General features: G+C 40.6%; 1 protein-coding gene across 6 annotated transcripts in view; it reads left to right on the top strand.

Annotated features, from left to right (window-relative positions):
- kcnj6 (potassium inwardly rectifying channel subfamily J member 6) overlaps positions 1-15,612 on the top strand; it is a 58,847-nt gene that overhangs the window by 28,675 nt on the left and 14,560 nt on the right. For 4 of the 6 annotated variants that reach the window (XM_035434943.1, XM_035434948.1, XM_035434944.1 and 1 more), the window contains one exon: positions 5,177-6,101. In XM_035434943.1, coding sequence (XP_035290834.1) covers positions 5,201-6,101 — 901 coding nt within the window. In that variant the 5' untranslated portion in view covers positions 5,177-5,200. Of the gene's footprint in view, positions 1-4,190; positions 4,244-5,176; positions 6,102-15,612 lie in introns of all 6 variants that reach the window. The other 2 variants (XM_035434947.1, XM_035434945.1) reach the window with 1 other exon arrangement.

Here is a 15,612-nt window from a genome sequence, read left to right as displayed (position 1 = left end):
GAAGTCAAGTGTTTCTTGAGGGCACATTTCAAGGGCTGATGGAATTGTTTTACAGGCCTGTGTTGGGGCCAGCCACAAGGAGCGCTGTAAATTAGCCACTGTGATCGAAAGTGATGACCGTCACTACACAGCGTCGTTTCCATTGGATTACTCCTTATCTTAACGGTTTTAACTCATTTTTACTGTCGCTGTACAAGCTGGATTACACAATGAAATCCTATTGATTTACCCTGATGGAAAGCCATGGAGTTGGTCTCAAGCAAGAGATACAAAGCTCCCAGAAGCAACAGACATAGGCCAAGCAAGGAAAGCAAAAAAAAAAATACACATACTATTTAAATATGGACTAGATACCATAAACAATTAGGGTAAACTATGTAGACATTGAATTCCATTTTTCTAGGTTTGTGCAAGCTTTTGTTTGGTTCAAATTGCAAATAGCTCAATGATCAATTGACCCTAGAAATATGTATGTATTCCCATTTTCACCTAAACCATAAAAATAGACACAAACATTTTAGATTTTGATATGGAGCATTACAGTACATCAACCATTTGTCCAACCAATTACATTATGAGCTACACATTTGATTTCTAGTAGAATTGCATTAATCTATGTGAACGACTCCTGCCCACTGAACACTGACCACTGAGCGTTGCCATGTGTTCTGTGGGACATCCCCCAAGTAGCAAGAATGAAGGTTTATGATGTCACATCTGGACGTCACCTCCGTACACCTTATTCTTCGTAGCGATTTAGGGTGAGTTAGAACACATTATTTGATATTATCCATATGTTATGATCTCGGTCAAGAAACACCGTCTAATGTAGATAGACGGTGAGCCAAAAACAAACCCATTTTGAATTAATCTGCTTGTGCATGCAACATCACTTGCTCATTGGGTTACAGACAGTGAAATGAATTTACTGCCATATTTTGTAAATACGGATGTTTAAAAAATATCTAAAGATAGTATATTTCACAGCAGTGTAATGTATTACAATATCTTTAATTATTTGATTATATTATCTAATATAATCATTTTCGTTTGGGACTTTTGGTGGCAGAAAACAAATCCTCTTACACATTGTACAAATGCTGCCTCTGATGAAGATGACAAATCTGGGGGATGAGAGAGGGAACAAGTGAAGCAGTAATAATTCAATTACCTGCCCCTTGTCTGTATTGCTGCCAGCGTCCTGTGACACAGGGATTAGTCATAAGAGCAGCTCCCCTACACTGTCTCTGTAGAACCCTGGCTTTGTAGGGGCACTTATCTCACGAGGGCTAAATATAAAACGTGTGGTGACTTGCAAGAGATTATCCGTTTTCCTTTAGTTACCACACATAATGTGGTTGGCATTATCTTCCCGCTGTGGCAAAGGCCCTGTTTAAGTCCGTTTCTTGGGTGTCTTTACTCTCATATTAATGTGTAAAAAGAGCGTCGCTGAGGCTCTGTTTACCTAGCCTTCAAGTGGCTCTGGACTCCTGCCCACACACATAAAGTATGGTGTGAAAATTCAGGACAGGTATGGAATCTCATTGCTCGATCCTGAGCAACTGACAGGCATAATTGGATGAGGCACGTGGGTATACCAGCACGACAAGCTCGCAGAAACAAGGATCACACAATCCCTGTCAGACCTTTTTCATCCTGTACCTCTGGGCACCTGCCTAGTATCCAGGTGCAAAAATTAATTTTCAATAAGGCAGTAAAGCATGTAAATATACAAAGAGACCATTTTTTGAATTCTCTCTCTATCGTGACTTATCTATAGTGTGTGTGTGTGTGTGTGTGTGCGTATGTGTGTCTGTGTCTGTGTGTGTTGTGTATAAAGCCTGTAGCTTCCTATTTGTATGCAGTCAGATGTGAAAAGAATTAAAATCAAAATTAAATAGTTCAGATCTGCCAAATATTTAATATAATAGCAGTCAGAAGTATAAAAAAGGGCAATAACTCAATATATGGCATGCAGACATGGTGAAGAGATTTAGTAGTTCTTCGACTGAACATTAGAATGCATCCACCAGTGTGGTTGTTGTGACTTTGATTATGGTATGACTGTTGGTACCAGAAGTGGTGGTTCTAGTGTTTCAGAAACAACAGCTCTCTTGGGATTTTGATGCACTACAGTCTCTAGAACATTGGTAACCAACCCTGTTCCTGGAGATCTACCATTCTGTAGGTTTTCATTTCAACCCTAATTTGATGAGACACACAACAATTTGGCACACATTGGGATCTTGTTTAATGAGGTGTATTAGGGTTGGAGTGAAAATTTACGAGATGGTAGATCTCCAGGAAAAGGGTTGGTTACCACTGCTCCCGAGGTTACACAAAATGGTGCAATAAACAAAGATATTTTGTCTGCCTTTTTTTTTCTTTTTTTTTTACTTCAGTCTGCTATTATGGTAAATGTTGAGCTAAAACAAACAATTTCTTTAAATCCTATTTTCACAACTGAACAAAATTGGAAGCTTCAGGCTTTGTCTTAATTAGAAATGGTGCCCATTACTTTTCATGACCATTTGTTCTGAGAAAACAAGTCCTCCAGTGTTCTGATCTGACAAAATCTAAAAGGAGGCTGAGGAAATGTGGTCATGGTTCAAAGTGACTGGCCCTGAGTGCAGAGGAGTCCCCAGGTTGCCCTCACGATGAGCCTGATGACCTCACTTTGACCTGCCTCTGCTCGCCAGGTCACAACCCGCTGCAGGCATGCGAAGGGCGGGGTGACATGCCCCAGTGAACGACAGGGAAACACTGCTCACTTGAAGCTTCATCATCTTTAGAACATGTCAACATTAAGTAAATCATGAAAAATAAAGCAGAAATCAGTTTTGATTGTTTTCCATCGAAAAAAAAAAAAAAAACAGGTAGCGGATTTCTTTCAGCCTGATCTCTTTGTATGGTGCATCAGATTATGCTATTGATTGTGTTGTAAGGGATTATTATTACAGGAAGGACATGCACAATACTGCACAATATTTTAGTATTTTGGCTTCTTGGGAACATGGCCACAGCTATGAATTCTTGGGCCCGGGAGGGAACCCCCCCCATATATATATTATCAAATTTTAAATAGTTACACCCTGTATCCTGGGCCCCCTGCAGGCACAGGACAAAGTGTCCCAATTAGTCCCTATCTGCGGACACAAATATATTGTGCAACAATTAATGGAACATATATAAAAAGATCAGCAAGAATTTGTATATTTCGAAGTATTTAGGTTATCTGCTAAATGAATGTTGATAATATCTTTGTAGTGTTTTATTTCAGTATAAGGGCAGTATGTTCCATTTCGGTGAGGATAGTGAGATACTAGGTCAGATGTACAGGGATAAATTGGCCTGCTGATGCTTTCTGTGAAGTGTTTTGGAGTGCTTGCCATTTTTTAGTCTGCTAAAAATGGCGGTCCTGTCTTTGGAGATGGCAGCCAGTATTTCTCTATTTTATTGTATTGCAAAAAATATGAAAATGGGCACAAACACTTGCTAAAGGCCATCGTATTTACATACATTGTCAATGGAAAATAAACAGAGCATGTTGTACTTAATGTATGTTTGTGTTTATACTCTACTCCCTGTGCCTTTCAAGAACAATTTAACTTCAAAAGTATGTAAATGTATGATTATACATGCACCAATAAATAACACTCACTAACTCACTAAAACTAAACTTAACTATGGTGAAATAAATAAAATGAAATGGCAAGCGTTTCATATTACATAGAAAATAAGTTACAGTTTGCATCTCATTTTGTTTCTGATTAGTAAACTCATATTAACAGTCCCAGTGCTACTTGGGAAATGTTTTGAACTAATAAAACACACACAAAATGTTACCCCAGTTTCTTTTAGCTATTTCCTCCTAACAGCTTTACAACAATGAAGATTGCTGTCCATGACATTACAATTTAACCCAGAAATGTCGAATAAAGTGCTCTTTAGACATACAGAAGAAGAGCCTTGTATTTTGACCCTCTTAGTGCTTCATTTCATCAGAGGTTGTAAAAGGTAAAGGGACAGCTGGGTATTTGTTTGAAAATCATAATTCTTTTTTCATCTCCCACTTAGAAACTGTTGTATCCTGATGTACAGTACACACTGTTCTAAGGAAAAAGTATCTGTTGCCAATCTCCATTTTCACATTGTGTCGTGTATTTTTTTACATTCTTATTTTCATGCAGATATTGGCAGGAAAAACTGCCACAATGTGAAATGGCCTTACCTCTTTTTCAAGGTACGGATCCAAGATTCAACTTTTTTATTCAAATTTTCTGGCTGTGAAACGAAAAAATCACCACCAGTGTGCTCTAAGGTTGGCTGAATCTAAAAATTTCAATTGAATTGAATTTAGAATGGGCATCGATCAGAGGGAAAGCATCCCTATGGAACACCATTTTAGAAGGGGAAAAGCTTTCTTTCTGCACATAAAACATTTTTTGTTTGAATTGACATCTAAACAGTTATAATGTAGTTTAAGCTTTCGTGGGTCTGGTTTGGAGTGGTACATAACTTGTGGTACTTATAGGAGGTACACCGGGTGACAGTTTGAGACTGTTTCAGATTCTATTCCTCAAAACCATATACAAAAATACTGGAAAGTGGAGTATGTCATTAGTCAACAAACACCAGGAGTGCATAAGAGAAGGGCACAAGTCACCATTATACCAGCACAGGCTGAAATAAGCCGGTTTCCCTGGATTATCACTGCAGTAGCATCACCTATTTACTTAACAGGTTCCTAGTCGTTGTCAGGGAGAGATATGCCACTCATCCAATCTGTGCCAGCCCTTCTATTCAACAATGTGTGAAAAATAGCTGCTAGTATTGCAGGCTATTATTATTATTATTATTATCAAAGTATGTAGACCTTCTTCAGAACCTTCTGGATGGACAAGAGAGGCTTAGCAGTTAGAGTAGGGTATTCTAAAATTATCTTGACAAATGCAAATGCAAAATTGAGATTACCATGAAAGTTTTAGTTCATGAGACATTTAAATGGCTGGATTCTAAATGTTGTTGTATCTGCCTCACTTGTATGTCAGCTCATACAATAAAACCCCTTAACAATGTATGCAGTGGTTGGACATTACACAGCCATTTGACTGTAGTGACTACAGAACCAATTTGTCCTTGACCTAAACAGCTTCCTCTATCATCTCTTTCTCAGGCTCAGATTTGTCTAGAAGCCCCAATGGAGCAGGATGTGGAGAGCCCAGTAACCATCAGACAGCCCAAGCTGCCCAAACAGGCCAGAGAGGATCTTCCCAAGCAGCTGGTTGACAAGGAAAGAGCCAAAAGGAAGATCCAGAGATACGTCCGGAAGGACGGAAAATGCAACGTTCACCACGGCAACGTGCGAGAAACCTACCGCTACCTGACAGACATCTTCACCACACTGGTGGACCTCAAGTGGAGGTTTAACCTCTTCATCTTCGTCCTGGTTTACACGGTAACATGGTTGTTCTTCGGGTTCATGTGGTGGCTGATAGCCTACATCCGAGGTGACCTGGACCACATAGGAGACAACCAGTGGATTCCATGTGTCAATAACCTCAATGGGTTCGTCTCCGCTTTCCTGTTCTCCATAGAGACCGAGACGACCATTGGGTATGGCTACAGGGTGATCACAGACCAGTGTCCCGAGGGCATTGTTCTCCTCCTGGTGCAGTCAGTGCTGGGATCCATCGTCAACGCCTTCATGGTGGGCTGCATGTTCGTGAAGATATCGCAGCCTAAGAAGCGGGCAGAGACCCTGGTGTTCTCCACCAGCGCGGTAATCTCCATGCGCGACGGCCGGCTATGCCTGATGTTCAGGGTGGGGGACCTGCGGAACTCGCACATCGTGGAGGCCTCCATCCGGGCCAAGTTGATCAAGTCCAAGCAGACCAAAGAGGGGGAGTTCATCCCCCTCAACCAGACTGACATAAATGTGGGCTACGACACCGGTGATGACCGGCTCTTCCTGGTGTCCCCGCTCATTATTTGCCATGAGATCAACCAGCACAGCCCATTCTGGGAGATCTCCAAGGCCCACTTGGCCAAAGAGGAACTAGAGATTGTGGTCATTCTGGAGGGCATGGTGGAAGCCACAGGTAAGATGCCATGTCCGGTATTCAGGTAACACTTTTTGTGAAGGGTCTCACATAAAATTATGTAAAGCCTTTGCAAACATTCATAAATACATCAGCATACATGCTATGTCATGATCCCTAACATACATTATATAGACATATAAAAATCCACGCATGGATCATTTGGCCTTTCAAAATCAGCAGATTTTATATATGATGATGCCCTGGTATCCACACCGTACAAGTCTACATCAGTTTGCATGACATCTTTTGGCCCTTTGTAGAAAGTGTCACTGATCATTTAGCATATATATTCTTGTATGGGGTGCTTAGAAAAATGATGTGAATTAAAATGACTAAAATTACTGTGAATGAAACTAAAAATCAGTGATGTGCAGTCTGGGGAAACGATGAAAGGATTTATATTTGTTAGTTCAGATTGTACGAGCCTTACCTAAGTCATCCAGGGATGTTCATAATCAAGGCTATGTGGACACACAGAGGGCTGTCTAGAGGTCACCAGCCTTCATGATGCCTTTATTGTTTGGAAATGCAAACAGGATGAAATTTCATTATCAAAGGAAAGGGAAAGGCGCTCCCCTGGCGTTCAACCGTATGTGTTATTGTAAATAAAAACCAGACACCTGCATCTGATCGGAGAGTCAGTGAGAATCTTGGTCTGAAATGGAACAGGTGGAACAAAATCCTGGATCAGGGGGGTCAGTCCAGCATGTATTTCAGGTTACGGATTTCTCTGATGCACTGTCACCCTCACCGTGGCTCTGTCTCCTTAGGGAGGCAGCTGTTTGCTGCACGATTAGTCACTGTCCTTCAAAGGCAATGTTGTCAGAGGTGCCTGAATACAAACCAGAATTGAGACAGGCTTCCAAGGCAACACATACGTCATGAGCTTGAAAGTTTTTCGTTGTTCACACACAAGTCCAGCCTATTATTTACATCCATCATGTGACCCTCTCAAATGTTATCCTCAGCCTCCTTGTTCACAGCATTTGGGCGTTAGACCTAAGTCAGCTATACTACCAAGTTGTAAAAACAATTAATGGGAAGAAAATGGTGCAAGAAACGTATGACCAGTATCTACTAAAGTCAAATACACGCTGAACATCCTCTCATTTAGCTCCCAAATTTTAACTGACAAAATGCAAAATCACATTAACAGACAAATTTGCCCTGCTGGCTGTCTTCCATTTTGACAGGTAGTTTCTGAGATGTTTGTGCAAAATTATGGGATATTTTACCCAGAGAATGATACATTAGATGCTACCTTCAGAATCATCATGAATAAAGGCACATTGGCTGGTATCATGGTATCCTAACTTTAAAATGAGGCATGACTTAATAGCTTCCTGCCTTTGAACACTGCCTGTACAGGCAATATTATTTTTATTTGAATGAGACAGAGCCTGTGTTCACGTGTGTCTCAATATCTCTTGTATGTATCCAGTTTTTGCTCCTTTTTAGCAGTGTGCATGTAATTTACTAAGGAGTACAAAATAATCTTAGACTATTCATCATAAATTATATATTTTGGACTGCAATTGAGGCATGGTAAGTTCTCCATCAACCATAAACATGATCTCTCTCTCTCTCTCACACACACACACACACACACACACAAAGATCTGCATGTAATTGTCTGTAGTGCTAAAGGTGTCTGTCAGTTGATGTTTATCCCATGCAATTCTTTTAAGTTCTCTGTGACAATGGGTAATTGAAATCGAGCGCTCTGCGTACTTCAGTTTTGTAGCGTAATTGCTTTCAGGTACAAGATTACTTTTTTATGAGGTAACCAGCAGAGAGTTATGCTGCGATGTAGCGTGGAATACAAATGATCTATCATTAAAGATGAAGACAAGGTTTGTTTACCAAGAGAACAGACTCCCTGCGACCTGTGCACCCAAGCGTCACTAGTCTCAAAGTGCAAAAGACTCTGTGTCAGAATACAATGGTACTCGCACCTTCTTTTTTTTCCTGTAAAAGGAGGAAAAACAAGGGGAAGTGCACAGTGATATGGCCTGTATTGCCTTTTCAGAAGCAAGTAAATAATGAGTAAATGGGCCCAGGGGTGGAAGAGTCAGTTGGCTGGTCATAGTGCCTGGTGGTGGGCTCTGACTTTCACGTGAAGCTACTGAAGTAACAGTAATGCGAGTGAGTCACTTTACATCAAGAGCAGAGGGCTTTCTACAGCTCCCTCCCTGCTGAAGCACTAGGTCATTTATGTGATTTAGAAATTAAATTCAGGGAGCTGTTTGTATTATTATTGAACCCTATTAGTTTTTTTTCCATTTTTAAAAATTATTATTCTTCCCTAAAATGCAATGGGCAGCAAAAAAACATAAATTGTAAAGCTATGAAACCTGGCAGGTGAACTATATGACCAAAAGTATATGGACATTGGTCTGGGGCTGTTTTTCATGGTTTGGGCTAATTCCCTTAGTTCCAGTGAAGGCAAATCTTAATGCAATGGCATTCTAGACGATTCTGTGCTTCCAACTTTGTGGCAACATTTTGGCGAAGGCTGTTTCCTGTTTCAATATGACAATGCTCCCACGCATCCAGCAAGGTCCATATAGAAATGGTTTTGTCGAGATTGGTGTGGAAGAACTTGACTGGTCTGCACAGAGCCCTGAACTCAACCCCTTTGGGTTGAATTGGAAAGTCAACTGTGAGCCAGGCCTAATCGTCCAATCAGTGCCCAACCTCACTAATGTTCTTCTGGCTGAATGGAAGCAAATCCCTGTAGCAATGCTCCACCATCTAGTATAAAGCCTTCACAGAAGAGTGGTGGTTATTATAGCAGCAAAGGGTGGACCAACTCCATATTAACGGCCCTAATTTTCGACCGTGTGGTCGAGAATCTAATGATGAAGTCGTATCTGAAGAAATATGGCCGGCATCAGCCAATTCCTTGTCAGTGGGCATGTGACAGGCTTAGGAATGGCTGATCATCATGGAACTTGTATGTACTGAATGTTGACCTCAATGCTAGGGAAACCATGTCAAATATTGGGACAGAGACTGAATTTTTTTTATTTCTCCAATATGTGTCATTACTGCTTAAAAATGAATAATTACCGCATGCTGCTTTGACCCTGTTAATTACCGCTTGCGGTTATATTTATTATTATTATTATTATTATTATTATTATTATTAGTAGTATTAGTACTAATAGTAGTAGTGTTATTGTTATTTCCCATTAGGTGAACTGGTGATAGAGATCCAGAATGGTTTAAGAGAGTGTGTACTGTTATATCGGAATATACTGTATACTGGATGGCATCAGCGCCTTTTTGCGAAAGGATGAATTATTTGTAGCACATTATAACACAGTGCGTGTAGTGTGGTTGTCTACCATGTACACTATTTTCCCAAGATGCTCAGGGGTTGGGTCTACAGGCTTGTATTTTTTATTACACCGGGTGCTGAGAGCATGCCTACTCTCTAGATGCTTCCTGCTTCAGGCACATAGTAGTACTTGTTGTGAGCAATAAAGAAACAACCCAGTAAAAGGAAAACAGTATCAGTGGCTTGTGTGAGAGGATGTCGGTTTATTTTATGTTAAAACCATAAGAAAATGTTTATGTTAATGCAAAGAGATTCAGTGGTGAAGGGGATCTTGGTGAATTGTTGTGTCTGGGTGACTCCTTCAGCCATGTTCTGTAGCTCAGAGCAGCGATTCATTTTCCACCCACCTCCCTGTAGTTATTCCATTCTACTCTTTTGTGCCCAATATCAGCTGATGCATGCAAATTAGTCAAATGAGCTTAAAGCTGTAATCCTTCATTTTTTGTTTGATACCTTTTTAGTCTGGCATTTTTTGTAGCAATATCCATTCCATGTATTAGAGATCTATCATTTTCGGTGTTTTGGTGCTGTTGGGTGCAACAATTCCAGCAAGTATTCAAAATGTGATGACGCACACACAGAAACATGAATGTCAAATGCAGAAGAGTAAGCTTTGGTTATGTAGCTGTTTAGGCCATTATAGCAAAGACGCAATGTAATTCAAACTGTTTTAGGTAAAAGATGCTTGATAATATATTGTGCCAATCAAGATATTGGCTTATATCTTCTTTGTGTTGTAGATTAAACAATACTGAAAATGCTTATCTGCTTACATCGTACTTACAGTCTGACACAGGGTCCGCTGCATTGGCACACCGGCATAAGCCTGTGGTCCTCTAGGCAGGTGGAGTTTGCACACCATATATATACTGTACTATACCGTATATACGCCGTCTCTACGGCAGGTGAAGAGTACCAGTCATAGATTCCCTGATTCTCGTCGTTGTCAGTGTAAAAATTACAATGGGATTAATATGGGACTCACATAAGTGACTGGTGGCAATGTGGCTGCAATGGCAGGGGAGGAACACCCATTAAATTTTACCGTCTGATATATACGTTGTCGCCAAGTGCGTCACCTATCATACGTCTCATTAATACCCTAACCCTAAAGTGATTAGTTCCCATCCCTATCAGACTACTTTCCAGAGTGATAACGTCGGTAATTCGCTCCCTCATTCCCCCGCTATTTAGACATAATGATCCTCCCTCGCCACTCATCGTCGTTTCCAGTCAGGAGGTGCCCCAGATGTCTGAAAAGGAGTCCACCCATTGTTACCCCGGGGACCAGGGATTGACTTGACCCCTGTAGCTCACAAACTTACCAGAGGTATTGCACTTTAGTGAGCCTCTGTGCTAAAAAGCAAATTTCCCCATTGAAGTCCATTAAAAACTATGAATTTACCATGGCCAAATTATACTAATTTGGACAGTACTTTTAAATTCTAAAATGTCTTCTCACTGAACTAATTACTCTTCAGGGACCTTTTTTTCTGAGGCCCACAGAAGATATAATATTTTTTTCATTCCCGTTCATCCCTTCATGTTTAGGTACCCAGTGTGCATGCACATTTGGTGCTAACAGCCCCATAGTCAAACATGGCAGCCTCCATGAACTGGCTTCATGCACCAATGAGCAGCTCCCATAATAATCCATGGAGCCAGTAAGTGGAAGCTGTCTCCGGTTCTTACATTTTTCGATGTTTCACCTAAGGTCAGCTCTCTTATTTGCTGCAGTTAAAATTAACAGTATAATTTATCAAATGTAACCACATCTGTTAACAGTTGTCTTTTAAATTAGGTTTGATATGTTGCTCGACATTATTGTGCCAGATGACATTGCTGACAGTCTTTAGGCAGTCTTCTTTCACCAAAATACATTACCACTGGATTATCTTAAGAAAATGAACCCTGTATGCACTCTTAGTGCTACACCCTCAAACAAACCATGCTGCTTTGTTTGGGGGTGTTGCGTCATTTTGAGTGTAAATCTGGGGTTTTCAGTATGAAAACAAACTGCTGTGACCACCACTTACCACAGATGTTCCCAAATCCACCAAAACTGAAAATTAAGGATTGACACTTTAAATGCCAAGGAGTCTGCTGGATTTGGGAAGTATGCATTCCTCCTTTTATGCTTTTCTCCTTTTAGTTTGTACTTTTCAATTTGACTCAGCCAAGGTTGGTGTAAAACATATCAGCACTTTGTAGATAAAAAGTCAATAAAGTACTAATGCAATTGTATTTGGTGTAAAATGTGTATTATCTATACTGAACATGTGTCATTTAGTTCCCACGGGTGTGGTGACAATAGAAATCTCAGGAAATTATGATAGGGTATCGTTTAAAAATGAAAAAGGAAATTGCTTGATCAATCTTTTTTTCTCAGAAGCTGGCCGCTAGCCAGTGTACCCTTTTTGTCTGACAGCACTGAGCTTGCACCTGGAAATATTTAAGACTTAGCCACTGTTCAAAACCTTTTCTCAATTGCTAAGTCACCTTATACAGTTGGAATGACTCAATAAGCTGTCTACTATCTTCCCCTAAGAGGGATGACTGGTGCATTTAAAATAAAATAGCCACAGCTGCTCATAATATATATTTTCATTAGTAATATTGAGATGCTCAGAATTAAGATCCCATCACCACTGATACAGCTGGCAGAAAAGACTGTTCATGTTCAATATCTTTTATTCAGCAAAATAATTGGTTTGTCTATTTCAGAACTTGGATTGGACAACCTGCTAAGCATGCTCATTATAGCACTTTTTATGCCAGGCCTGCTGTTACAATGCACAGATATTGTTCATAATGAATGCATTCTTAATTAATGCAAGTGCCTATAAAATAGCAGGACATATTTCATCCTGGACATGAACTCCAGAGATATAAATAGCTTTACTGTAAAGGTGAGAAAGGAATTACAATCCATGTGAATCACTGGCACTCAAAAGCCTTGTCTGGTGGGTAGCAAGCAGTGCTGTAGAAATAGGAATTGTTTTACAGGGAAAAGTAAGGAAATGAATTATTATGCAAGATATAAAAAGATATGAATATAGAGAGCCACAGATGCATGCAATAGAACTTGTGAAGGTACCCTAAGACGTTGGAGGCCCTATGGTTTTGGTTCTGGAGAAGGGGTTCAAAATAGAATGAAATGTGGGCTACTGCAGGGCTTGTCCTGCTAAGACGCTGGGATCCAGTGTAGTGGGACTAAGGCGGCACATAATTGGCCTTTATGTCTCTTGGGAGTCGTGGGTGATATGATTGTACTAACTTACCACACAAGAGCCAATCCTCAGGGTTCCTGGTCAGTCAGCATAAAAGGTAGGCAAAAAGATTAGGGTGGAGCTGTGAGGCCTTTGCGGTGCTAGGCCTCTTTCGCTCCAGTCTTCCAAGACAGAACCAGACAAGCTGGCTTAAGACTAGACACATGACCTGTTAGCTCTCAGTGGATTACTCTACGGGCATCTTTAACTGGCCAGTTCTGGCAGAATTACATTAACATCTATCCAGATCCCACCATGATCCATGGTTCTGAAATGACTACAAGTTCAAAGACGTCAAATAGTATAGGAAAAATTATGTTAACTCTTTTGGCATGCATCTTTAATAGGGACTAAAAATATAGCAAGCTTGTAACTGTTATAATGATTGCAGTATCACTGAGTGCGTAATGCCAGTGATGCATCATGGGATCAAAACTGCCAGACACATGTTCTAAAATAAAGTAAAGCTCAGAATAGAACAGCAGTTTAAACAGAACAAGGAACAATATTCTAAATAAAGCTCTGAATAATTGATAACCTGCACACATGATGTACTATTCTAGAAATCATTTATATGGAAATGCTAAAAAGGACAGTTGTACATTGTATGTTGGGTTTCTGTCATCTTGGCAGTAGTATGAAAACAGGAACCCTTCTGACTCAAGTTCCTGATTCAAGTTCAAGTCCCAGCCAGCTGGACCCTCTCTGTGCAGTGTTTGCTTGTTCTCCCAGTGTTCATGTGGGTTTCCTCTGGGTATTCTGACTGTCTCACACAGTCCAAAGGCATGCAGGCTCCAGGGCTCACTTGAAAAAGAGATGCCAGAATCAATGTAACTCCCCAGGTTAAATTAAGGATAATTTTTTAGTTTTGATTAAATTAAATACATTTTTTAAATCCCACTTGCTCCTCTCTAGAACTCCACTGTCACAAAGTAACAGATTAAATTGTCTTTTTTTTCTGTCTGATAAATTCCTAACAAGTTGTTCTAAATTGTTGGAAGCCACTGTGAAGTATTTCTTCTGTGACTGTTTTGGCCATTGAATGATGGATGTCACATTTTCTTATGCTGTCAATCTGTTTGTGTCACTTCCCATGAGACCGTAGCTGTTGTGTGAGACATTAATAATTAAACAATCCCCGGGGAGATATGCCCGCACCATTGCTCCTTAGTAAATCTCCTAATGCACTGTTGCATTAGGTTGTGTGGCGTCATTATAACGTGGTGGTAAAAACCTTCTGAGAGAGAGATTGTGTGTGTGTGTGTGTCAGCTTGTGCAAATCCATGTGATGGTACACATGCATATGAGTGTGGCCCTGTGTGTGTGTCTGTGTGTACATATAAGCTTTTGTGTGTGTGTATGTGTGTGTGTGTGTAATTGGTGGTACTGGGGCAAATGAGATTCGAAAGCTTAATTACAGTCTTTTTATTATGTCTTCATTAATTCATATCCTCCCACATTATCTCCGACAACATCCAGAGGGAGTGGAAGAAAACACCTACTGACTGATGAACTTGTCCCCCCTCCACTGTGTCGCCGCTCTCTCAGTAAGCACATATCCACCTCCTCTGTCTCTATCACCATCAGGCAGGAGAAAAATCAAATATAGCACAACCCAATGACTGTGGGTGTGAGAGGGCAGGGAATGGTTGTGTGAGTGAAAGAGGAAGCTGGTTAGAATATTTTACTGACTTTTTCCACTGACATTGTAACAATCGAAATGCTAAAAATAATCTCAGAGAGCAAAGGTGTAAAATGTATCATTTTTATTACAGAAAAAATGTAATGAAAAAAGAACATGCATGTATTCCAAATAAATAATGTAGGTCCAAGACGGAGGTAGCTCATGAAAAATGGGAAAAATGTCTGAGATTACTGCTCCTAAAAAAAAACAAAAACCTCATATCCCCCCAAAAAATCAACAATTTTGAACCACACTGGGTTGGCATCAGGTTAACAGTGTATTTTACAGTACCTGTATAAACAGACTCGTGGGTCACTTGGTGTGATGACATCTGCCAGACTAAAGAGTGCCTTTTACAAAGTATCCACCCCAGTGTATCAAAAGCACATAATTCGAATGAGGATGTTCTTCTGGACCTACTTCCTTGTGAGACAGGGGGTTCCTTTCAGGATTTTTGCATGCTGGACAGTAACCTGCAAGCAGGGGAGGCAGCAAAACCAGCAGCAAGCCGTGCACTGCTGACTGCCCTGCAGTGGGCTCTGACAGGGCTATGTGGGGTCAATTCAGGGCCACAGATGGGGGGGAACAACACTTTCTAAAGGGAGTCCAGGATACGGGGTGTACCTATTTTAAATTAAAATGTGATGCAAAATATTTTTTGGGGTGGGGCCTCCCCATATATTTTGTCCAGGGCCTGAGAATTCATAGTCTTACTCTGTTCTGATGTATGGTTTCAGTTTGAGAGACATGCAACGATTCAAGGTCAAGACCAAAAAAAAAAAAAAAACAACGGAATCTTTAGCGGCTGAATTTCACTTTGTGTCTTGCCAGTGATTTCAGGAAAGGAAGAAAAAAAGCCATTCTCTCTAGGCCAGTGTACCCTCGTTGGCAGTGGTTTAAGGTGTTGCCATGGCGACAGTAGCTGCTGCGTGAGCACAGGCAGGGATTCATCTCTGTTAGAACCAAAATGAGCAGGCAGGAAAGCCCACTGTCATTATGTAAGTGGTATTATCTAAAAGGCAGGGCTCACCAGCCAGTGGGTATCATTTTATTATTAGCCCTCCTGCACCAGCGAGTCTGAGAGTAGGCGCGACTATTGCACAGTGGGCTTCGTTTTTTAAACAAGCATTTAAGCAAGCACTTTACAGGTGCATTCTCTGCCGATAATCCGCGGATATCTGCTCTTGCACGTGAGCTCTGCTCTTGTGAATG

This window comes from Anguilla anguilla, chromosome 9 (genome assembly GCF_013347855.1).
Source record: "Anguilla anguilla isolate fAngAng1 chromosome 9, fAngAng1.pri, whole genome shotgun sequence".
NCBI classification, from domain to species: domain Eukaryota; kingdom Metazoa; phylum Chordata; class Actinopteri; order Anguilliformes; family Anguillidae; genus Anguilla; species Anguilla anguilla.
This window is presented reverse-complemented; position numbering and strand designations above follow the sequence as displayed.